Consider the following 24,955-nt stretch of genomic DNA (forward strand, 5'->3'; position numbering starts at 1 on the left):
GCATCATGTGCCATTTCTCTCCTTCTCCGTCCTTCTATTCCCATCATTCTGGTGCAGGTTAATCTTGGTTTCATCTTAAATCAAGAACTGTGCAAACTCTTTTAGATGTTACGTGGCAAAATTAAATCTGATCTCTTGGTCGTCAGTGTAATCAGTGGTTTGTACCTTGTTGTAAATTCTGTGTATTTATATTCATGACAGTGTCTCTTGATTACAGATCTGACTATGATATAGCTACCTGCTGAGAGTTGTTCTTAACTTGGCCAAATGAAGATTTTTTTTTTAACCAAGGAAATAATTGTGTACTACATTGTAGATCTGGCCACTCCTAATGGTTTAGTTTTCTCTGATAGGTTTGTTTAAGTTTTTCAGCCAAATGAAGACCTCCTTCATTTGTTTTCATTTCTTTGGATATCATATTCAGAGTTCCAGTAAAAAGCTGCCAAACACGAGGTAAACACAGAATGAACTTTGGACATTTTTTTTGCTTAATTTGTAGTAAAATAACAAGGTTATCGATCTCAACTTGACATGAAACTGCTTGGCAGTCAATTGTCGAATTTCTTTTCTAAAAATTACTTTGTATAAAAATGGCTGCAATTCATAGACAGTCAATGCAACCCCTTGAATGAAAGTCTGCACTGAAAGTGTGTTGTTTCATATGTAACACATTTTGTGTGAATTTTAACAAGTGTAGGAGGGGAAAAAAGGCGTAAAAATTTGTGTTGAAACTTCAGAACAGCAATTGTGTCAGATGTGACATAACATGGGTTTCTCTGAGCTGATGCAGCAAATATGCTAAAATGTAACACGTTTTGGGTTGTCTAAAACACAACTGTTCTAAGAGTGAGTACAGAGGCAAAACTAGAAAAACACGTCTTGATGTACAAAAAATTACGCGTCTAATTTCTTTCTTTCTTTCTTTCTTTCTTTCTTTCTTTCTTTTCAAATCCTGCAAGGGTCCTATCGGTACAGATCAGGGTTTCCTTTTAAAACACAAGAACAATATAACCCTACGGATAAATCTTCCTCTGCTGTTTACACAGGAAGTGGCAAAGAAGTAGCAGGAACTCAAATATTAGAGCAGGTTCCAGTGAAATCATCTTCGAGCGTAACTAAACAGGAAATTGTATGACACCACATCCTACAACATGTGTCCTTTGAATTGCTTCAACCGCAAGATTAGCCACCCAATTCTGAAGGAAGAATCATGAAAAGGAGGAAATACCAAGAACTCCACCATCGCTACAACTGACAACAACGGCTGTCACAGATTCAGAGACGCAGCATGGAAACAGGAAATATCCTGTTTTTTCTAACCCTTTTCTTCGAGGGATACTGTGTAGCAAATCATCAAAAGGACAAAGCAGGTATTTTATCATAATACAAATTGTGTGTCACTATTGCAGCAGAGCTTTTTAAAATGTTAATGTTTCAGAGGAAGCATGCATTTCATTAAAGGTGCCTCAGCCTATTTCAGACTGAAGTACGACAATGACACAACTCATCTGTGTGTCTAGATGTTCAGAAGCGGTACAAAGCTGTGGAGGGAGAAACCTTTAGGATACCGTGCTTTAACTGTTCGAAGCTGGATGTGGAGAGTACCAGCCCTGAAGGATACGAAGGAGGAAGAAAAGGCTCATTCCTAGACTGTGGAAAACGGTTCACAGCTGAAGCAAAACATTCTGGCAATTATTCATGTTTCACAAAGTAAATAATGCTCAGTTTCATGTCTCTAAGTAATGTTAAAGGGGACCAATTAAATAATGTCCAGTGATATATTGTTCATATTTTCACAGTTCATAGTTCACTTGCCTCTAGTGACCATAAAGAGATCTCACTTAGACAAAGGAACAGGACAGCTTTCAGTGGTGCAATTTCTGTACAAAATGCTTTTGTGTTACTAGAAATTACTGTTTATGTTCAGACAAAGGAGGGGAGACTAAAAATACCCATATAACTCAGACTACTTAAGTTTTATATCAGTGTGGAAAGATGACTGCTGGTTTCCCCCCTCATCACCTTCACTGGAGGAATGTCAGGAAGAGATCGTTTCTCAGCCACTAGCAGTACAGCCACACGGGCATGTAAAACATGTTTTCAGATTAGAAACTGCAAAATGTGAACCGCAGATGTTATAATGACATCATTAATCAGTCAATAATAAATGTTAGTGCAGCCCAGCCATTCATGGAGTGCAGTAAATTAATTATTTTAACTACACTAAAATGCAAAATATATTGCTTTCAATGAGTAACACAATCTTCTATTAACGGTTCATGTCTCTGCTGTCCAGTGGCCACAAGCTGTTCTTCCATCTACGGGTGGTTGAGAAAATGGGATGCTTTCAGCCTAATAAGAACTTAAAATTCCTGGTTGCAGTTTCTGGTGGGGACATACCTTGCCCAGGCTTCACCTGTAGTAACAGCACAGCTGTCACTTGGTACAAGGTGAGGTCCATACAAGAACAGTATTAACCATTTCACAATCTAACCATTGAAATCACAACAACAACAAGCGTGCTTTCTTACAGAATGAAAAAAAAGTGTCAGAACAGAAAAGAGTGTCCTCTGTAAAGCGAGGGGTGCTACATCTCAATACAGTCACTGAAAAAGATACTGGAGTATTTTTCTGTGACACACAAATAATTGAGGAAGGAGTCATATGGATCTTCAGGACGGCAGTTGAGGTCAAAGTTATACGTAAGTGAAATCTACATGTGTGCATGTGTGTATTTTTACATAACTACACCCAACTTAGTATTTTCTTATATCACCATGGTCTCAAGGCATAGATATTTATGTGATTTTATGTGATTTTGTTGTCGAAGTGTGAATGTTAGATAAAAGTGCTTCAGTATAGAAAGCACTGCATGAGTCTAACTGGGTGGATGAAACTTTTAGCAGAAAGTTTGAGTGTTCAAATTGAGTAGAAAAGTGCTATAAAAGTTCATTTACTGTATATATTTAAATAATTTTTCTTTTTTTGTTGTTGTATAGTACTGCTGTTATAGGCTACATCTACTTATCCCTACTCTTTTTATTCTGATCGTGTAATAATGTGAATTTCCTCACTGTCTTACTGTCTTTTCCTGTCTTGCTGTACTCTTGCATTTGTGGCTTTGAGTGATGTGTCCACACAGATCTCTTTCGATACACTTGCAAAACAGCAGAGATCAGATAGATGGCAAACAACTTTGCTAAATTAGCTGGTTCAGGTTTGTGTTACAGCATGTAACCATCCAGCTTTCAAAGTCAATTGTTTAACTTCATACATCTTCATAAGATATATTTCTTTATTGATCCACGGGGGATAGTTACCATTACCAGTTTGTTAACAGCATTAATGTAAAAATCCAGGTTGTATTTACAACTTTTTTTTTTCTGAAAGCTCCAATATCCTACTTAGTGCTATTAGTGCATACAAAAACAAAGCTTGGGCTTCATGTCAGCTGGAGTACTAGTCAAAGGTGAACTTTATATAGTGCGTTATTACAACCCATCCATCCATTTTCTTCCGCTTATCCGGGGCCGGGTCACAGGGACAGCAGCCTAAGCAGAGAAGCCCAAGCTTCCCTCTCCCCAGCCACCTCCACCAGCTCATCCGGAGGGACCCCAAGGTGTTCCCAGGCCAGTCGAGAGATATAATCTCAGAGGAACAGCAGCTCTACTCTGAGCCCCTCCTACTCACCTTATCTGTAAGGGAGAGACCAGCCACCTTTTGGAGGAAACTCATTTCTGCCACTTGTATTTGCGATCTTATTCTTTTGGTCACTACCCAAAGCTCATGACCATAGGTGAGGGTAGGAAGATAGATCAACCTGTAAATCGACAGCTTCACTTTTACGCTCAGCTCCCTCTTCACCACGACAGACCAGTGCAGAGTCAGCATCACTGCAGAAGCAGCCCCAATCCGTCTGTCCATCTCCCGCTCCTTTCTCCCGTCACTCATGAACAAGACCCCGAGATACTTGAACTCCTCCACCTGGGGCAGGAACTCGTCTCTGATCTGGAGTGGGCACTCCACCCTTTTCCAGCTGAGGACCATGTCCTCAGACTTAGAGGGGCTCATTCTCATGCCAGCCGCTTCACACTCGGCTGCAAACCGTTCCACTGCAAGCTGGAGGCCACCGCCTGATGAAGCCAAGGGGATCGCATCATCCACAATTATGAAAAGAATCGGTGACAAAGGGCAGCCCAGCCCTTAATCCAACACCCACAGGAAATGTCCGACTTATTGCTGGCTATCAGGACCAAGCTCTCACTGTGGTTGTACAGGGGCTGAATGGCCTGCAACAACGGGCCAGACACCTCACGCTCCTGCAGCACCTCCCACAGGATACCCTGAGGGATGCGGTCAAATGCCTTCTTCAAGTCCACAAAACACATATAGACTGGATGGGCAAACTCCCATGCACACTCGAATATCCTTGAGAGGATAAAGAGTTGGTCCAGCATTCCATCACCAGGATGAAAACTGCATTGTTCCTCTTGGATCCAGGGTTCGACTAACAGACGGACCCTCCCTTCCAGCATTCTGGCATAGACCTTATCGGGGAGACTGAGGAGTGTGATCCCCCGAAAGTTGGAGCACACCCTCCGGTCTCCCTTCTTAAGGATGGGGGCAACCACCCCAGTCTGCCAATCCAGTGGCACCACCCCAGATCTCCACGCTATGTTGCAGAGGCGTGTCAACCAAGACAGCCCTACAACATCCAGAGCCTTCAGGAACTCAGGGCGTCCACCGCAGGGGCCCTGCCACCAAGGAGTTGTTTAACCACCTCAGTGACCTCATCCCCAGTGATAGGCACGTCATCCCCCTTCTCCCCAGACTCTGCTTCCACCACAGAAGGCATGTAAGTGGGATTAAGGAGGTCCTCGAAGTATTCCTTCCACCACCCGACTATAGCCTCAGTTGAAGTCAGCAGCACTATGTAGCTAACATTTGATCTTTCTATTTTTTGTTTAAAGTTATTTAATGCATGCAAAACTGCAGCACAACATGTTTACCATATATACACACACATATTTATATGTGTGTGTATATATGGTTGCAGGTACATATATGGTTGCAGGTACAAAATACATTTCACTGTGCATTGTACTGTGTATAACTGTGCATGTGACAAATAAACACTATCTTAATCTTATCTTAATCTTAATCTCAGTCCTGTTTATGGTCAGTTTGCAAATGATTAGGCGAATACCAGTGAAAACTAATGGATACCAAGCAAAAAAATAAATAATGCAGAAAGGTAAGAAAAGAAAAGAAAAGAAAAGAAAAAAAAAGAAACACGGTCAGGGGCTATGTGGAGGAAGGGGTGGACATGAAGCCTGGGAGAAGGTAGAAAAACAAAACCAAACTAGAAAACACACAGCTAGGGGAAACACTGACAGTAACAAAGATGACAACGCAACAAACAACAGAGAAAAACTAAGGGCTTAAATACACACAAAGGAAATCAAGGAGAGTGGAAACAACAGGGAACAACAGGTGAAACAAATGAACCTAACGACACAGGGAAGCAAAACTAAACACAAAGCACAGGGAACACGAGACTGTCAAAATAAAACAGGAAGTGACTCAAGGAAACAGACGCAGACCTGACACGAAACATCGGGAGCACAAGACCAGAACAAAGGGAAGCTAGAAAAACATACAAATAACTAAATAATACCTAACCATAACAAACTGTGGATCTGAACTAAAAGGAACACTCAGAAACAACTTGAAAAATACAACAAAACGGAGCTAAATAAAAGGGAACTCAAAAACACTGGGCCACTGGCTCAGGAACATGACAAAAAGAAAAAGCTAAAAAAGTCTGTCCTGTTGCTCCCTTTTAATAGAAAGTTTGGCCAGTTAGAAATGTGACACACCCAAGTCACACACTTTAACAAATAAGATAAAATAAGGAATACTAAAGTAGGTTTGCACACACAGCCCAAACAGTGAAGCCATGTCCTGTACTCTGAAACATTTACCTGCCAAACTGACGTTCTAATTAAAACACCCATTTTGACACAATTTTGAAAAGTTATGTACTATAAATTGCAGTCATATATGTATTTTTTAATCTAGGCCAGGTCACATGCATTTGTGGGTTCTTTCACCTGTATTTTTTCACAAGCATTTCATCCATATTTCTAATTTTAAGAAATATCAAATTACATGAGCGATACCTGAATTCCATTCTCTTTACCCTATAAGAAAACCATTCAGATGTTTACATTACAAACACCACCAAAACTGTAAAGACTTATTTGGTTCATATGTTGATCAGAAGCTAAATACCACGGGGCCTAACCCATGGGAGGTGGTTAAGTGGTTGTTTTTAGTGGTTACTGCTATTGTTGCTTTCCTGTTAAAGAACATATGCATGCAAATACATATGAAGATGATACATTTAAGTTATCTATAGGCCTGTCTCAAAACAAATGTGCATAAGAACAAAATATGCAAATAGCTATGCATAAGATAATGCTGTTATTTAAAACTTTCCATCTGTAACTTGCTGATAATGTTGTGTTGCAAAACGCAGTTCGCAGCCTGACAGCGCTGCATGCATCTTCAACTCACCACCGTTTGTTTCTTGCTGAATTTTAAGGTCTCAGGATATGTTTTGTATTATGTATTCAGAAATTACAGATTTGTTTGAATTTGGCCTTCCATTAAATTATCCTGATGAATGCAAAACACTGAGCAGAACTTTTTTCATTCCAAGAATTAGCGTCTTGTTTCCTATCATCATAATTTTTTTCTCATATGTTTGGTATGGCTTTATGAGGTCAAAGTAGAGTATATGTGCATGACTGTTTTGTTATAAATTAGGTACACATTTGTGACCTTATTTCCAACTGCCCTCACAGCACCACCGTCAAATGACCCTCCCAGGATTCCTGCTGGTGATGCGACAGAGGAAGTGGAAATTGGTAAGTGTTGCATGCCACAATTCTACAGCCTCTACAAAACCACTTACAGGAAGTTGTGACACAAATTCGAGCAGCCTATTAGTTGATTGTATCATTCTTAATGGTCTGCTTTTAATGGCTGTTTTTTTTTTTTTCACTAATTTTAGGTCAGCCTCATACTCTGTCATGTAAGGCATTTTTTCCTTTTGAACTAAATTTTTCATCAAATATGGAATGGTACATGAATAATGATGGCAACATGACTCTACTAGATAGTAAGTAAGTCACCACAGCTCCTTACTACTTTTAGAACCAATGTTTGATAGGATGCTTTTTTTTTTTTTTAAATCAGTGGATGTAAGCATGATGACTCATGATAACTTTGTGCAAAACTCTTAACCTTCTCTCTGCTACTCAGACAGAATTCCACAAACAACGAGTCTTTGGAAAAGTACCGGGAAGAGTACGAGGTCATACAGGTAGCATTTATAAAAGAGGTTACGCCACAAAACCTGGCACACACCTACACCTGCATCGCCAGTAATACATTTGGAAACGTCAATGCCACAATCAAGCTCAAAAGGAAACTTAAAGGTACTAATATTTCCAACATCATCTGCTCATCACCAAGCACCAGCCAGGCAAAGTTAGAAATGAGTTATTATGGGTTAAAGGTTAACACAAACATGATTCTTAATGCATGCCAGTGTTGCTCTGTCTGCTTAATGTGTAAATAAACAAATGTTAGCAAATGCCTTCACCATGTCAGCTTGTTCAGTTTTGTGTTGCAGCTTCTATTCATCCAGCTTCTCAAGTCAATCACTCCTATTTTAAAGACATGGCACAATCTAAGAATGTGTTTTGGACCTTCTTTCAGTACAATGGCCATCACTGGTTGGATATCCAGTCACGTCCTTCCTGCTCGTAGCTGGGCTGGGGATCATCGTGCATGTAAAATGGCTGGAGATACAGCTCATCCACAGATCCTACTTTCAAACTGGAAGACAGGATGGAGGTTAATGCAGATACACACACTGATGCACCTGCCTCTGCTCTTTAAAGGATGTGGCCTCTATTCAGGATGGGCATGATATTAACAGGCCAACTGAAACAACACGAAAATGCCTTAAAATAGCCTTAACATCATACTTGTGCTTGATAGGGCACTTTCTATAGTAGTGACAGTCATGCTTCTGTTGTTTCTGCATGAAGAAAAAATTTTCAAGAATTGGCATTATTTTATCTATATCTCATATATTTTTGTTCCCACACTCTTTCATAACATGACCCACTTATCAGATGAGAAAGAGTTTGATGTGTTTCTGTCGTATGTGTGGAGCCCTCCATCAGCAGAGGTGACGGAAAGTGTGACCACTTCCTCCAGATCACCTCCCAATGATGAGGAAGGTAGGCCAATGCATGGATTCCACTTTCACATCACTACATTTAGAAAAAAATTCTATAAAACTTTTTTTTAATTGATAGGAAGTCCGTGTATAACTGGACTACTCGATGAGCAAAACACAAGGCCACTAGAGGTGCTGCTACCCCAAGTGTTAGAGGACCAATGGGGATATCGCCTGTGTCTGCTGGAGAGGGATGTTCTTCCTGGAGGAGGTCAAAAGATCTGGTACATGCATCTGTGTGAGAGTGCACATTTCCCACAGAGTCTCTAATTTTTTTTTTTTTTGGTTTTGCAGCATACACAAATGATGTGGTTCTTGCAATAAAGAAAAGCCGAATGCTTATCTGCGTCCTGTCAGATAACTACCTCACCAACAGTAATGCTGTATTTGTACTGGAATCAGGAGTTCAGGTAGGAGTACTGGATCAAACCAGAGTGTTAGACAATTTAAATTTCACAGTATTTTGCCCCCCACCCCCAATACCTTATAAAGCTTTCTTTGCAGAAAAGTTTTCTTCTTATAACTACTCTGGAGACATTATGATGATCATTTCATTCAACTACAAATAAAACATGACAACCACCTCCTAATTATGGCTCGCAAAGTATGACTAAACGCTGCCGCTTTTCAGTGGAAGAAAGTTTCCTCTAGGTTGGTCTCCCCAGAAGCACAACCTGAGTGCAATGCTGTTAGTTTCACTGTATCGCTGTAGTGACGTAAAGTGAAAGCTGGGTATTTAGTGGGGAAAAGTGGACAGCTTCTCAGTTGTTTTAAAATTTCTTTCATGACAAAAGATTATTAAACAAGAAAATTCCATCTTTACCATTTTCAGTGATTAGATTGTAATAATTTATTAATGATTTGCTGTTTTGCTTTTTTTTAAACACATCTTTAGGCTTTGCTGCAAAAGTCTGTCCTCAAACTCCTGCTTTTATGGACGAGTAAAGACTCAGCATCTCTTATCCAGCCTGACCCCCCGCTGCCCACACTTCTCCAAAAGGCCTTAAAGGTGCTACCCAGCCTGGATTGGAGATCAGGCAAACCCCCCAGAAGCAGCTTCTGGAGATCTTTAAGGAAGCTCATGCCCAATAACAAAGTGGCACTGGTTTCAGTAAAGCAGCATTAATGATTATATTTTGGTGAATGCAGAGACTGTGCAGTATATAAGGTCACTCCCTTTTTTTCTTACATAATATACAGAATATTTATTTATTGTATACTGCAGACAGTTAACATGTTTTTCATTAAAATTGCAAGCACTTTCAACAAGACCCATTCAACCACAATGCCAAAGGAAATCATTTCTACCTGTGCCCAACAAACTTTCTGTCTTATGACACCTGGACTCCTTTCACTTGTAATAACTTGTGTATATTGTACATATTGTTTTAACTTTGGAAAATGTATTTAACGTGGTACTTTGAGTACCATAGTTTTGTTTTGTTTATTTTCCATATATTGCATTTTCTTTTTTATACTCAAGTGTCTGTAACACATGTTTATTCTGAACACCTGAATGAACACAAGTTAAGGAAATTTCCATGACATAGATGTAGATGTATTCACAGCTATCATTTTAGTATTTAGGAAGGGGAAAAAAGGGTGAATCACTCTCTGTACATCACTCAGGCTCCAACAGTACAGGATAATTTCCATCTACACCTAAAATAAATGTGTCAGTTAAATAATGCAGAAGCATTGAGAACATTTATAATATATATATATATATATATATATATATATATAAAATTGAACTTGCAATCCAAAAAAATGAATAAATAAAATAACTTTATTAGTTTCAATATGAGTACTGAGTATATATACCTGGTGTTACACGTTACAGAGCACTGGTTTATATATAAATAAAAGTAAGAAAGAGCTGCTTGATTAAAACAAATCGGACAGTTAACGTTGAACGAATTTATTAGGAGATGTTAGCACAACAGTTAAGTAACCTACAGAGAAATTCAAAGTCCATATTTCTCATCAAGAGGGATTTCTCTCAGAGTATAAAGCACAACATAAATCGGTGCAGTGCGACTTAAAATGGGCCTGATGACTCCTAACTTAACAGAACTGCTACCAGTACCCTGGTATCCACATCATGGCTGCTTAAGTCTGGGTTTCACACAGAGGTCAACTACAGATATATCAGTTTTGGACATTAAAATGAATACAGCCATATTTCTACTGCAAATATGCCAGACTCGGTGAAAGAAAGCAATCACCGGCAAGAAGATTAAACAAAAAACACAAAGCATGAAGGAATGAAGACTGTTTCTGAGGTGGCACAGCTGGTGGAAGCAAAGGATCTGAAACTGACAAACTACAAAGACCTATGTCTAGTGCACTTCACACTCAGGTCACACTCGCACTCTGATTTGTGGTTTTAAAAATAAAACACTGTGGCACCTCTATTTATATTTATACACAAAAATGAAGCAAGCAACACACTTGCTCACTGGCTTCAGATAGGAGCAAGGGAAAACGAGGGCTGTAAGATGAGTGTTTTTCATTAACCCAAAACGGGAACTACAGCAACATCTACAGGGCGTAACCAGCATACTGGTTACACCCTGTAGAATTTTCCGTCACCAGTTCACACCTCTCACACAGAGATCAGACTGTCTTGAACCTCTCTTATCAGTAAGGATCAACCAGTATTTCAAAATGGAAACAAATTCAGACACAATCATAGTAGGCTTAAAGTACTCATCACAAACCTACAGAGAAGTTGTAAAAGCTAAGGCTGCAATGACTAATCATCTGAGCCTTCAATGACATCTGACATGGTTAACCTATAGAAAAATTACTTGTGGTGACAAAACTTGCTGTAGTGATTTACAAGTTTTCTGCTTGGGACTTTAGCTTCCTCTCCCAAAGTTTTTGATGATCAGAGAATCCCTGTTTGCCCTTGTTGAAGGAATTAGGTCCTGCAGATGTTGGCGTTTCCCTGAAAAGGTTGCAGAAGTAAAAAGACTTTTAAAAGATTTTAAAACTGATCACAGAAATTAAGGGCACAATTATAAAGGACAGTCTGTACCTGCCAATGTTCTTCATCCTCATCTTTGCCTCTGGAGGCATCTCCTCAGGTTCACTCTAGAGAGGCAAGAGAACATTAAGGTCAGCCTCTGTTCCAAGCATCAGTACAATCATGACATGACTGTGCATGCGTGCATTTACATCGTCATCTTCGTTAAAAACAGATGCCAGCCCCAGCTTTTTGGGAGGAAACGATGGTGCAGTCTCTTTAGGCTTCTAAAAACAGTTTGGGGGACATGAAAATTAAAAAAACTAAATAGAACATCACAACTTAGCATCAAGCATTGCATCTCTCCGCTCACAAATCACAATCTTTCCTTCAGCTCCTGAATTATCGCAGTGAATAAAGAAGTTTTTGCAAAGCACAAGGTTAAAGTGAAGTTGACCTCTAATATTTTGGCTATAAAATGTCATCACTATATTTTTTTTTTAAACAGAATATATTTTTGTTAAAATTTTGCATTTGGGAGAAAATGTGTTTTGGGAGGTAACAGTCAAAGTCACTGTTGATCATTCAAATCTAGTCATTCAATCCTTAGGTCCTAGTGACTGGTAGTGCCAATTTTGAAGAACTTCCCTCAAGGTAGAAAAGTGCTACTGCATTCACACCCTCCTTTGGAAACATAAAAACAGCAAGATGCAAGTCTTGGATAAGATTAACTGGCAAATCAGTCTAATCACGATTAACTCCTAATTGCTTCAACACTCATAACAGTGGGGGCCACATTCAAACATTTATAATGTTAAATACAGTGTATTATGATAATTTACGCTCTCATGCTCTAACTTTTACACCCTTTACATTACACATATACATATTTTTACATAAAACAGCCCCCACGCACTCACCGGGGCTCCAAGTTTAATTGATATAGGGTTCGCTTTCTTTCCCAGCTGACTGCTCATGCTGAAGCCTATTTTCGAGACTTTGGTTGGTGCTGGTGGGTCTGCTGAGGACTCATCTTCATCTTCGTGGGTGAGATGCTGGGATGTGCGTTTGACTGCGGTCCCTTCTCCCCCCACAGTGCTACAAGAGACAGGCTTAGTTTTCACTCTGCCTCCCTCCTCCTGCGGCCCTGCTTGAGGCAAGACAACTCACCAAGGTGAACAACTGTTTTCTGGGATCTGGGAGTTATTAAATCCATCATCTTTACCTGTATGGCTAGCCATTAATGAACCAAAGGTAATATAGGTACCACTCTACCATTTAACTGGCTGCTTTATAAGTCCACCTGGGGACTATGTAAGCAGTAACTCGCATCCTTATCAGTTTAGTATCTGAAGCCCTCTACATGGTGTCTGAGAGCTAAGGTACCAGTGCTAACTAGCATTAGTTAGCTACTAGCACTCCAGCTAAACTAACGCGGTTTAGCGAGCTAAAAACAAACCACAGACTGTAGTAGAGAGCGGTGTATTTGCTTTATCATTTTCACATTAATAGTATAACTGACCCACAGCTAAACAGGTAACATCAACACAATGTTAACTCCTAATCTGTCATTACCAGGCATAGCTACCTAGCATGAAGTTGTCTTAGAGACGTTCGCATAACATCTCCTCTTAGTTTCAATGAACAGTGGGGGCATATCAAGCTAACACTGACTGGTGGATATTTTTCAACCACATTATAGACGGTAAAAAGGCGCAAACAGCACAAATATCACCTCTGTCGTCGGTGCTACCCCTCCTTTTATGCTCGTTATCCGCCATCATTTCGCCTCTCAAACTCGCCGCTAGTCGACTTCAGGCGCTGTTGGCGAAACAAGCTTCCCACTCTGGTGGTAAAAGAAGAAGAAAAATGGCCGGAGCGATATGACAGCGAGCTAACTGGTAAACAGAAACTGGTAAGAATAAGGAACTTAGTCGTATAGTGTGTTGTTTAAAGCCGTCCCTCGTTGTAAGCATTTAGGTAAAGCTACACAGCGACTTGGGCTAATACTAAAAGTTATTCCTATTGTCGGATATTGTCTGTTGTAGTCTGGAAGTTGCTATGCTCAGCTACGCTACGTGTTACTGTAATGCTGTGTTGGCTAACCTAACAGTTATCTTACAGCCTGTTAGCTCAGTAATACCCAGTGTGTTTTATATACAGGGCTAGTATTTAGTAGTTTGCTTTCAGTAACACGTGCTTTTCCATAGTTAGTACCATTGAAAAACTTTATATGTTTTTGTCTCCCTCGAATAAACTCTGTTTACTCCCAGGCCCTTAAAGCTTGCCCTTAAACAATGTACCAGTCAAGATGGGACAGACGCTGTGCATATGCTCCCGTGCCTCCATCACCATTGATAACAAAAAATATTACTTTGTCCAGAAACTAGACGAAGGGTAAGAAATCATATCTTTAAGATTCTATATTTGTTTGTCGCCAAATCTCGTATAAATACATTCATGAGCCTTACTGCTGCAGAGGGTAACAGCTTCTCCCATTACAGTGAATATGGGCACTGATTGTTAGGTTTTATCAGATTTTATGCACTATCCTGATTATTTTATCAGGAACGAATTAGATTGAAAACCTCAGAACTGCTGGTGAAATCAGAAGGTGGTGATAGATGAATTAATGCATGGAATATTTTAGTTTTATCTTTATTTAGATGAGATGGTTCCTTCCTTCAGTTGCTTCCTTTTGGGGTTGCCATAGCAAATCATCTGCCTCCATCTCACCCAATCCCTAGTGTTCTTCTCTGTCATACTAACCCTCTGCATGTCCTCTTTCACTACATCCATGAACCTACTCTGCGGTCTTCCTCTTTTTTTCTCCTGCCTGGCAGCTCCATCTTCAACAACCTTTGTCCAGTATGTCCACTATCCTTCTGCACATGTCCCAACTGTCTTCTTACCTCGCTAATTTTGTGGCCAAACTGTCCAACCTGAGCAGTCCCTCTGATGTAAACTTAACCATCCTGGTCATTCCCAGTGAAAATCTTAATGTCCTTAACTTTGTCACTTCCACTACCCACTCCACCCTGCCAGCACTCTCTTCCTCACCTCTCCTGTGCATATTTTCATGAGATTTAGGCAAAAGTAAATATGTATGGCATGTCAACATCACTGTTCTTTTAAGCCAGCTTTGCATTCATAAATGTTTCCTCTTTTTAGTGGGTTCAGTTATGTTGATCTGGTTGAGGGGGTAAAGGATGGGCACTTCTATGCCCTGAAGAGGATTCTGTGTCATGACCGTGAGGGCCGCCAGGAGGCTCAGACAGAGGTGGAGATGCACCAGATGTTTAATCACCCCAACATCTTGAACCTGGTTGCGCATGCTTTTGTTGATCATGGAGGGAAGATAGAAGCCTGGTTACTTCTGCCTTATATAAGGGTAAGTTTTTGCAGAAGTTGTCATTATTAGAATAACTCAGAGGGAAATAATTTTGTTCTGACATGCTGGTGTGTTTGTGCAAACAGAAAGGCAGTCTGTGGTCTGTTCTAGAGAAGCTAAGAGACAAGGAGAGCTCAATGCCTGAAAAACAGATTTTGCAGATCTTTCGTGGTATCTGCTCTGGACTCAAGGCCATTCATGACAAAGGCTATGCACACAGGTAATCCCTATCCCCACCTAACTAAGATGGTGAATAAGAAAATATATGGGAAAAGGAAGGTTAACATCACTGTGCAGTTAAGCATTCTTTGATTAAAACTTTCCACACTTACTTTGGCTCTCTTTACTCTTGATTCAGCTATTTGCAATTTTTCAGCAGCAGTGGTGACACAGAAATGTCAAGCTAGCACTGGCACCTCTACATGTATAGACCATATTTCATATATTTCAAAAGAAATACCAAATAGTTTTAACAAATCATGAAAAACAGTCAAAAAGGAACAACATATTACAATTTCTTGTGATAAAAGGGGGAAAAAAAATCCCTATCCCTTATCTTTAAAAAAAAAAAAAAAACTTCAGTTATGTCTGTTAAAAAAAGATAACTGAAAAAAAAAGGAATAAACATTATTTCACCCCTTGAACTAGTTGAACCAGTTGTGGTTCTTGCAGCTCATTGCCACATTGTGTTTATTGTTGGTCAGCTGAAAACAGGGTGACAAACTAAATTTGAGACAAACACAGTGTTTGCCTGAGACAAAGTGGGACACTTTAACAATGCTGTGAGGTCATCAAATGTATCATATTTGAATCCAGCTTTTCAAATGTAAATGAAATAAGAGTCAAAGTAGGGCTGGGCACTATATCGAGTTTTTGAGAAACATCGATATATTTTCATATGTGATATAAGATGAGACAATATTGTTTATATATAGTCTATGTCGTGTTACAATCATACTTGTAGATCCACCAGTTCACCTTTCTTTTCTCCCAATTTGTCTCTGCAAAATTCACATTGCCCCACCTAGCGGCTTTTCAGACCACGCTGGCGACTTTTTTTTTCCAAAAAGTGACTCGTGACAAATTTAGCGACTTTTTCCGGTGATATCGGCGACTTTTGGAGAGTTTTGGAAACCTGAAATCCTCCGCTGTCGCCATGTTTTGTGTACATACAGCCTTCATACTGTGTCCGTTCGTACGCTTTGGCATCGCCCGGACCCCTAAGAGTACCTGACTGCAGACACGAGGGCGCTGTCATACCACAACTCCATAGCAGAAGTTGGTTTGGACCGTAAGGCACGTGACCTTAATAGCGGACATGGGTCTTTTTTTGTGTGCTCGTGATGCAGCTGGTGGATATATAGACGCTGCATTGAGCGGATGGGCCTGTTATTGTGATAAATTAGCACATGTGTCTATGGATTTGCTGAGCTGGCTAAAGTCCTGCTGACTGAAGGATGGGATGTTGTTCACTCAGTTTGTTTACATGTTTTGTTATTTGCACAGAGTACTAGATGTACAGGAGTACACACAGGAGGAAGCACTTTGGTGAAGTCTACTTTACTGAAGACTGGCTTTTTAAAGAATAAGTCAGCCTTTTGCTACTTTTGCTCTGGATCTTTTCTCTTTACATTTTAATAGCACAGCTGTGAGTCTTTTGTTAGGGAGGAAAAAAGTATTAATTTATTTGAGGAGCATTATTATTTAAATATGCCAATAGTTTATTTTTGAGCAAGTTCTCATGTACATCTACAGCTGAATGTTAATAACAGTGCCCGTGTGACATTTGGGACAAGTAGCTTTGACTCAGAAGTGCCTTTTTGTTTATACCTTTTGGGAAGAAAGAATATCGAGATATCTATCATATATCGCCATTCAGCTAAAACAATATCGAGATATTCTTTTTTGGTCCATATTGCCCAGCCCTAAGTCAAAGGAAGCTCTTATGGTCTCATGTGATGGTCTTTATGTACTCCCACCTTCTCTATTATTTCACTGTTATTTTTGCTGCTGTTTGTCTGTTAATCTTTGGGTGTCAGTAGGGATGCAGCCATAGATTGCCATATCTGACAGTTTTAGCAATTTATATCCATTTATGACAAACTCACACTGTGTCACTTCACACTATATTTTCTCCTGTGCAAAATATAGAAAAATAATTCTACAAAAAAATGGCAAAAACACTATTTCTCAGTATATACTACCACTTCATTTTTTCTCTGTGGTAGTTTCCATCATATTTGCCAAACTCTGAAAAGCTTATGATTTTGTATTTTTTGGTGACTTATAACTTTCCCTGATGAGTATGGCATTAGAGAGACCTAGAGACTGGTCAGAGATGCACTGGTAACCTCTGGTTACTAGGGAGAAATGTGTCTTTCCGACTGGTTGGCAGTGGTTGCTGGATGTTGCCAGGTGAAATCTCCTGGAAAGATGGTGCTGCACCAAAAATCTGCTTGTCCTCCCTTTTCATTGCTAGTAGGCTGTCATAGTCGACCATGGTTTACATGGGAGATGCCAACTTGTCTGCAGACACTCGCCATTTTCTCTCTGAGCTCTAGAGAAACTTGGAAATAGAGAATCTTTGCCTACAAAGTAAAAGTTGTCCTTTTGAAATGTGTTGATTGTAGTGGTAAGGCACAGCTTTTACCTTGTTTGCATCACAATTTTCAGTTTCACTACGCCTTGGCGAGTAGTTGGCAATTGTTTACAGGCATCTTCCATGCAGGTTATGGGCAACCATGGCAGTTTACTAGCAACCAAAGTAATTGCAAGGAGGTTTCCAGTGTAACGCTGTATACCTCTTTGCAGCCAGTTTCATGCTAGTGACTGCCAGAAACCGCTCGTCAACAGATCGGAGAGTACAGATTTTTTTCGTGCAACCGATGGTTGCCAGATGGCCACTGACAGGTCTCTAGGCCTGTGTGGCTGACAGTTGCCTACTTCTAAACACATGCTCTGTGCTATAATTTGACAGAGACTTAAAGCCCACAAATGTGCTTCTGGATGAGGACGACAGGCCGGTTCTGATGGACCTTGGCTCAATGAACCGTGCCAGGATTGAGGTAAGATTCAGGGTCTGTCAAGGGTTTTTAAGATTTGTCTCTTTGGTCTCACCTCAGGCTTCAGCTAATCTCCACAGTATGCTGCATGTTTGGACTCTTCTAGTGTAATGGCAGAGAGCCTCTCTCACTTCTTTTATTGTCTGTTTACACTGAAGTCATTTTGAGGCTTTATTTAAATGTTGGTGAGTTCACCACTAGATGGCAGAGTAGTGAAGCACATATTCGGTTACCATGCTTCACATCCTCAGTGGATATTGTCTATAGTTTCTCAGAAGGTATGTATGTAAAAAGCAGAGGCACGTGTGACTTTTAGGCCAAGAATGAATTTTGATAGCTTTTATTGATTAGCTTTTTTCTATGGTGGGAACCCACACATCTATCAGTGTTTGTTCCTATTGCTCCTTTTTTTCTTTTTTTTTTTTTAAGTTCCTTTTATCAAATGTTTTGGGTTTTCATCTGATGACCCCACTGATGACCCTCAAAGTGTTATAATATAATATAATATTCGCAAAACACTAAGACAGCTGGACAATAAACGAACTGAGTAATTATGACAGTACTTTTACTGTTTATCTTTTTGTTTTGTTTTTTTGTTTTTGTTTCAACATTAAAGCCCCTAAACCACTTAACGCGCGATGAATTTAATAATAAATCTATTACAGGTAAGAGGATCCAGAGAAGCCATGACCATACAGGACTGGGCTGCCCAGCGGTGCACCATTTCCTACAGGGCTCCTGAACTCTTCAATGTTGAGAGCCACTGCATTATAGACGAGCGCACTGATATCTGGGTAAAGCTTTGCAGTCCTTGTTCCTTTTGGCTTGTCAGTGTTGTACATGTTTGTTCTCAGTAAATCTTATTCACAAATGAAATCTTTTTCTTTTTGCTTTGCGGTTCCTACCCGTCTAGTCACTTGGCTGTGTGCTTTACTGCATGATGATGTTGGAGGGGCCGTATGATCTGGTGTTTCAGAAGGGAGACAGTGTTGCTCTGGCTGTGCAGAATCCGGTGTCCATCCCTTCATCTTGCAGGTCAGTGAAGATTTTCTTTTGCTTGAAATATGTTTGGTAATGTTCAGTTAAGCAGACAGAAATCTGACTTCTCAAAGGTTTTACATGAGAACTAAATAAAGTTTGTCTTTTTAATTTTAAAAGCAAGCTGTGAATTTGGCACCAACCTGGAAACCTTTCTTGCTGTTGATGATAATTCTGCATGTTTAACTTAAATAAAGTGCATGAAAAAATCTTAAGCAACCCCTCATTTCTACATATTTTGCTATGTGTAGTCTTCAGGAATAGTTGTCCAGGCTTCCTGAAGGACATTCAAAGCTCTTGTTTGGATGTTGGCTGCCTTTTGCTCTGTTGTCTGTTAGGAGATCCCACACTGCTTCAACAATGTTGCGCTCTGGGCTCAAATCCATGGGTGATGGTGCTCCATTTTTCTGTGTGTGTGTGTTTTGTTTTGTTTTAGGCCTTCCACTTCTTCACTTTTTTCCTCAGATTTTTTGAAGGACACACTGCTCGTATATAGATATAGGTTTTTGGCTAACATCTTTTCAAGGGGGCCCTACTGTTTTATGATTATCAAACTGTTATCTTTGGCATTTTTCATAGATTCAATTAAATAAATTGGTAAAGACCACCTTAAAAATTACAAGAAAATCTGGATCAATGGAAGCAAAATATAAAGAAATGAGGGGTGGCTCAAGACTTTTGCACAGTACTATATGAATCAAACCTAAAGTTCAGATTTGGTGTTTGCCTTATACCCAGGTACTCAGAGGGTCTGCAGATGCTGCTGAGCTCCATAATGGTGTCAAACCACCAGGAGAGACCGAACATCAACTGGGTTCTTGACCAGGTACAGGACCTGCAGAGTCGCAGCCCAAACACCCAAAGCAACATGGTCTGATCCTGCACGGTGCACTAAATGTATGGTCATGTAGACCTTTGAACACACAAGGAACATCTTTTAGTTCCAGGTTGAAATTCTTTCATTTATTTATTGACTTTAATGTACCAGTTTTCACTCATCTTGAGGAGCTTGGCAAGAGTTTAGTTTGAATGATCCTATCCAGTTCTAACTAAACATTCGTATCATCCTCCAAAATCTCTGAAGAAATGCCTTAAGTTTAAATACACCAAGAAGTTTGACAATTGTGGCACTGGTTACTTGTGTGATAATGAAGTGGCTCTGTTTTGTAATCCTGAAGTTAAAAGTTCTTCCAAGGGTAGAATAAAGAGTTGGATACCACTCTTGCCAATTCAGTTTGAGGCTGCAGCCAGCAGCATGAAATTTTAGTTTATTTATAGGAGTATGAAGAGGACAGAAGGCTAGCTTTGCTGCTCTGTGTAAAGGTTCAAAAACTGGTCTACAGTCACTTGAAATTCAGTTATGATCAAAAGCTGCCTAGCTACTGGCTGTGGCTTTATAAAATAAGCATATTTCTATCATGGTTTTATGAAATTCAACTGTTTTGGTCGATTCTAGTTTGTTCGGTTTTTTTTTTTGTTTGTTTGTTTTTTATGAGAATGGTGAGAACTTAATAGGTTTGACGGACTTTCCAGTAAATGAAAGCTACCTTAGATGACATTCCCTAGAGAAATATGGTCCACTTCCTGTTGTGAATATGTAACACCTTTTTGGTTACACGTTTACTGTAATCGTTGGCTTTCTCCACACTGGAGCTGGAGAAAAGAGACAAGGTGTTCCTCACCTGCATTTCTCCACATATTCGATTGCGTACACAAAACAGAAAGAATAAAATGATTGGAGAAGGCATCTAATGTTACACCGGTGAATTCAAATTTTAATCACATTCAGGAATTACTTAGAAATGTTTGTAACCCAGAAATGTATAAATCAGTCATGATTTTCTGTGACATTATAGGTTGATGTTTTGTTTTTTGTTTTTAACTTCACTTTTCACCATATTGTGTTTTTAACAGTTAAACATTTTCCATTCCAGTTAAGTTTGTGTTTAATTTTCACTCATGTGAATAGTGTTTCTCACTTTAGTTCTCTCAGGGTACGCAAACATCTCAGAGGGTCTGATGGACTTTCTTAGTAGATCTTAATGGTACCTTTTAAATGGTTACTAGGCAGAGTAATGTTTTGGGCATTTAAAATTTAATGCGTTTGTGACTGTAATGCAGTAATAAAGTAAAACTAAGAATTGTCCTAGATAGTTCAGTTAATTGTTGGTATGTACTGGAATGGGATTTGACACAGCATTTAACTGTATTATCTCCTTCTAAGGTTGTAATATGTAAACTGACTATGAACTTCTGTGTGGCTTTTAATGGCAAAGTAAAACTGGTTTGATGCCTACAGTGAGAAATTTTTCCTGTATTTCAAATGCACTGGTGAAGATCACAGATAATAGGAGTGTGTTATTTGATCATGTACAATTCTTTTGCAATTATGTTTATTTTATCTTGTTCACTGTATAGTAAAAGGATGAATAAATGTTAAATATGTAGCATCGTGTATACAGTTTTTAATATAATTGTGAAAAAAATGGCATCCTACATTTAAAAAGTAGTCAAGTGAAGTATAAGAGTCAGCCTGATAAATACAAAAGCATTCTGGCATCATTATTTAGGGGGTAAGCTTCATATAAATAATCTGTGGGATTATCACTTACAGATACACTATATTGTCAGAAGTATTCAGTCATTCATCCAAATCACTGAACGCAGGTGTTACAATCACTTCCACGTCCACAGGTGTATAAAACCAAGCACAAATTTCCTCGCTACTAAATATTCCACAGTCCAGCTGTTAGTGGTATTATAACAAAGTGGAAGTGATGATCGGGAGCAACAGCAACTCAACCAGGCCCAATGAAACGGCAGAGCGGGGTCAGCGGATGCTGAGGCACGTAGTGCGCAGAGGTCACCAACTTTCTGCAGTGGCCTTCAGATTAGCTCAAGAACAGTTCAGCAGCTTCATAGAATGGGTTTCCATGGCTGAGCAGCTGCATCCAAGCAATGCAAAGCATCAGATGCAGCGGTGATTTTTTTCTTCCAGAGGTTAAGTTAACTTTTCAAAATGCTATTTGGTACATCAGGGGTGAGAATTTGGTGAGATTGTAGTTTGCAGGAAGGTCATACTATTAAATGGAAGAGTGCGCATAAAGCAACAAGACCTTGACCTTGAGCACCAATTTTCGAGAAGATCCATTATGTGATCATTGCATGTAAGTTTGATTAAATTCTGACCAATGCTGTAGGATTCTTGTTAATTGTGGTCAAATGTATGCCGTGCCTTAGTTAACCAGCCCTTCAGCTGGATGAGCTAATGACTAATAGAACCTTCATTATTTCTACATTTGGGATTACGTCTTACAGTGGCTTTGTAGGTTAGATCTGATGCTACATAGATCACTGAGATATTGCATAACAGTGCCTTGATCGAGAACTATACAGCTGTCTAGTGTACTCAGCGCTCTTACTCTTTAAGTCTGATGATAATTTTTCCCAGAAATACAGTGAAGTAAATATGGAAAATATCTTTAAATTTTAAAAGTACAACTGCTATACATTAGCCTGTACAGTAGGCTAGTACAAGCATAGTACTGCAGTAAATCTAGTGCTGCATGTGAAGTGTTCCTGTTGTGCCTGAAGGGAAACAAGCGAGGAGAACAGCTCTGCAGTTTGACCCATGAAAATATACACAACGCTGAGTGCTGAGGGAACAATGGGATGCTTCTAACTTTGTAGGTTGGGAAGGAGACCTGTTGAAGCACGACCACACTACATGGATAAAGCAAGGTTCTTTAAGACACTGTTCTTCTGATTTGGTGTTGAACCATTTTCCTTCATGGAGTCACTCAACACTTTTCAACTGAACCGAGAACTGTGGGCCAGGCTTTGTCACCCAACATCATAACTAACTGGAGATTTATACTTCCATGTTAAACCTACACCGCAGGTACGTTGTAACTGCAAGCCCTTCTGATGCCCTACTACGCCATATTCTAGACATGCACCTCCATAGAAACTGTGTATCACTTTTGCCTGCACAGGTAGAAATACTTGTAAGAGTGTTGACAATGAATTACGACATACTCCTCAGGGAAAGTTACAAGCTTTGCAGACTTTGGGAAATATGATGGAAACTATCACAAAGAAAATGAAGTGGCAGTATATTTTGAAAAATAATTTGTTTGGTTTTTGTTTTGTTTTTTTGTCTTATTTGCTAGTTATTTTTTTACTTCGCACAGGGAGATAAATATGGTGTGAAGTGGCAGCGTATATGTGTGTCATAATTGGATAAAAATTGCTAAAATTGTCAAATATGGCTAAAAAAAAAAAAAAAAGGTATGCCTATATAGCTACATCTAAGCTGAAACCTAAAAACTGTTACCACACAGAGGAGTAGCACTGAAATATAATTAAGATATTCAGACTACCTCTAAGCATTACTGACATGTCCCACTTTGTCCCACACAAACAGTGTTTGCTACAGCCTATGCAAGTGGCCAACATCATTGCCATTATTTATACCTGTTTGGGCTGCATTGTTGGCGATGTGTGTGGTTGCTATACCTAGATGTAGATTTAATGCAGAAGCATAAATCCACTGTTTCTTGTAGGCTCAACATTCACCGCATAAGTATAAATTAAGTGTAATGCTCTAGTGGCTGAACAGAAGCAAATTCCTGCTGCCTGGTTCCAAAACCTGACCTTTAAAACATTAATCTGCTGTGTTCTGTGGTTTAAATTGGAAAAATTCTCTGATTTTTCAGTCCAGCCATCTCAGGTTTAGATAAATTGTATCCGGTGGCTGACAATCACAGCCTTCATTTGATAGTACCGAGCACTTGAGGCCATTCTCTGCATCTTTCCTCCTGTGCGTATGATTACAAACAAATATCCAATCACATGTGAAGCTGGATTTACAGCCCTAGCACCCACTCAGATCAGTGAAGTGTCACACTTCACTGCTGCCCCAATTACTTTCACAGGTAATGTCTACCTCCGCAGGCACAAACACAAATATGACTAGCCATAAAGTACACATGTCACATATTTACAGTGCGTATGCACTCTCATACACAAACACCCGAAGGAATCATTACGGTTGAATTAATAACGTCCCATCTGATTTCTTCCTCAGGCCCACCTACAAATCCCAGACTCCCCTGGGGAACTGGGTTCAGGACAGAGCTGTTTTTATGGGTTCAACAGTAATACACACACACAAACACAGTCACACTGTGCCCCCACCTTTTATATTCACCATCATCTCCATGTGAGGGGCTGAATGATGTCATACAACACAAGTGCAAGGTCAACTCAATGTTCGCCTGCATTTTAGCACCATTTTGACTTGCTTTTGCTTATCATTCAGTTAGAGGGCGCACCAGTGGTTTGGGTACTGTGTGTGCGTGCTTCATCTGTAACCCCCCCCCGACTTGAAACACAAATACACTTAGCACCATAAACCATCTGCAGGCTTTATTGATTTGGCGATGAATCAATTAGTGAATTATTTAATTAGCAAAACATTATGGGTCAGTGCAGAGCGGCTCCCACCCTGCAGTGCTCCCAGGTCTCTAAATCATTTTTGCACATATGTTTGGGACCCATGTGAGTATGTGCATGTCATCTTATCTGTGCAAAATCACCACACAAAAGTCATGTGATCATTTTGGAGCTTGAAGTCAGATATGATCTGAGGGAGACCTTGTAAAGTCACCCAGTAAGTTTCTGTTGCTGCTTGCCAGATGAGGCATCCTGTTCCTTTAAAGCTTTATGTGTACAGACTGAAAACTTTTGCTGTCACTCAAGTCCAAATTAGTCTTGGCTGCAGCTGAAAGAGGGAGAAATATGGACATTACGTCCCCCTTGTAGAGTGGATGAGTTATGGCTTAGGCTTGTGATCAGGGCGTCCTTTTCAAGCAGGAGCTTTCTGTGTGCTCATTAATTCATGGGAGTGTTTGGGTTAAAATGCATAATGAGTTCATTAAGGGGGATTGGCGTAATCAAGAAAGGTATTGCCTTAATTACTGGCACAGGGCCAGACCTGTCAGTTCTCTGTGAGACCCGCAACCCACCCTGTCCACAAAGCTCACTAATTTAATTAAGTGTACAAAATGCTACACCTTAACGTCGCCCTTGGGGGCAATTATGGCAGCAGAGATTGAAAGATCTCCGCCGGGGGTATTTTACTTACTGGCAGGAGATTGCCTGTGTCAGTTAGC

At 39.8% G+C, this 24,955-nt stretch overlaps 3 protein-coding genes across 5 annotated transcripts; 2 read left to right on the forward strand and 1 right to left on the reverse strand.

Annotated features, from left to right (window-relative positions):
* The first annotated feature begins 1,192 nt into the window (after positions 1 to 1,192).
* LOC115801329 (interleukin-18 receptor accessory protein-like) lies at positions 1,193 to 10,081 on the forward strand. The gene is made up of 12 exons (XM_030759097.1): positions 1,193 to 1,370; positions 1,521 to 1,710; positions 2,297 to 2,450; positions 2,534 to 2,702; positions 6,870 to 6,932; positions 7,079 to 7,190; positions 7,330 to 7,505; positions 7,789 to 7,926; positions 8,211 to 8,318; positions 8,397 to 8,528; positions 8,612 to 8,727; positions 9,213 to 10,081. Exons 1-12 carry the CDS (start codon positions 1,289 to 1,291, stop codon positions 9,441 to 9,443), a joined length of 1,671 nt encoding a protein of 556 aa, XP_030614957.1. The 5' UTR covers positions 1,193 to 1,288; the 3' UTR covers positions 9,444 to 10,081.
* A 136-nt stretch (positions 10,082 to 10,217) lies between these two features.
* pcnp (PEST proteolytic signal containing nuclear protein) lies at positions 10,218 to 13,320 on the reverse strand. 2 transcript variants are annotated; one of them, XM_030759136.1, is made up of 5 exons: positions 13,024 to 13,313; positions 12,209 to 12,435; positions 11,501 to 11,575; positions 11,361 to 11,416; positions 10,218 to 11,270 (listed from the first exon to the last, which is right to left on the reverse strand). In XM_030759136.1, exons 1-5 carry the CDS (start codon positions 13,070 to 13,072, stop codon positions 11,159 to 11,161), a joined length of 519 nt encoding a protein of 172 aa, XP_030614996.1. In that variant the 5' UTR covers positions 13,073 to 13,313; the 3' UTR covers positions 10,218 to 11,158. The 2 variants fall into 2 exon arrangements, with proteins under 2 accessions (XP_030614996.1, XP_030614987.1); XM_030759127.1 differs by having other exon boundaries at positions 10,223 to 11,270; positions 12,209 to 12,438; positions 13,024 to 13,320.
* On the forward strand, positions 13,045 to 21,201 carry stk16 (serine/threonine kinase 16). Of its 2 annotated transcripts, XM_030759109.1 has the most exons (8): positions 13,045 to 13,203; positions 13,562 to 13,685; positions 14,460 to 14,679; positions 14,766 to 14,899; positions 17,657 to 17,744; positions 18,407 to 18,535; positions 18,655 to 18,776; positions 19,518 to 19,656. In XM_030759109.1, the coding sequence occupies exons 2-8, from the start codon at positions 13,600 to 13,602 to the stop codon at positions 19,654 to 19,656; spliced, it is 918 nt and encodes a 305-aa protein (XP_030614969.1). In that variant the 5' UTR covers positions 13,045 to 13,203; positions 13,562 to 13,599. The 2 variants fall into 2 exon arrangements, with proteins under 2 accessions (XP_030614969.1, XP_030614977.1); XM_030759117.1 differs by lacking the exon at positions 13,045 to 13,203 and having other exon boundaries at positions 13,600 to 13,685; positions 19,518 to 21,201.
* Positions 21,202 to 24,955: the final 3,754 nt, after the last annotated feature.

The sequence above is a fragment of the Archocentrus centrarchus genome, chromosome 3, assembly GCF_007364275.1.
Source record: "Archocentrus centrarchus isolate MPI-CPG fArcCen1 chromosome 3, fArcCen1, whole genome shotgun sequence".
In the NCBI taxonomy this organism is placed as follows: Eukaryota; Metazoa; Chordata; class Actinopteri; order Cichliformes; family Cichlidae; genus Archocentrus; species Archocentrus centrarchus.

Excerpts from the sequence above, each read along its gene's own strand:
- pcnp (XM_030759127.1), bottom strand. The coding sequence starts at position 13,072 with ATGATGGCGGATAACGAGCATAAAAGGAGGGGTAGCACCGACGACAGA. Across the intron at positions 12,439-13,023 it reads GGGTAGCACCGACGACAGAG|CAGGGCCGCAGGAGGAGGGA; the intron begins GTGATATTTGTG and ends TCTTGCCTCAAG. Across the intron at positions 11,271-11,360 it reads AGGATGAAGAACATTGGCAG|GGAAACGCCAACATCTGCAG; the intron begins GTACAGACTGTC and ends CAACCTTTTCAG.
- LOC115801329 (XM_030759097.1), top strand. The coding sequence starts at position 1,289 with ATGGAAACAGGAAATATCCTGTTTTTTCTAACCCTTTTCTTCGAGGGA. Across the intron at positions 1,711-2,296 it reads AATTATTCATGTTTCACAAA|TGGCCACAAGCTGTTCTTCC; the intron begins GTAAATAATGCT and ends TCTGCTGTCCAG. Across the intron at positions 2,451-2,533 it reads CAGCTGTCACTTGGTACAAG|AATGAAAAAAAAGTGTCAGA; the intron begins GTGAGGTCCATA and ends GCTTTCTTACAG.
- stk16 (XM_030759109.1), top strand. The coding sequence starts at position 13,600 with ATGGGACAGACGCTGTGCATATGCTCCCGTGCCTCCATCACCATTGAT. Across the intron at positions 14,680-14,765 it reads TACTTCTGCCTTATATAAGG|AAAGGCAGTCTGTGGTCTGT; the intron begins GTAAGTTTTTGC and ends TTGTGCAAACAG. Across the intron at positions 18,536-18,654 it reads ACGAGCGCACTGATATCTGG|TCACTTGGCTGTGTGCTTTA; the intron begins GTAAAGCTTTGC and ends CTACCCGTCTAG.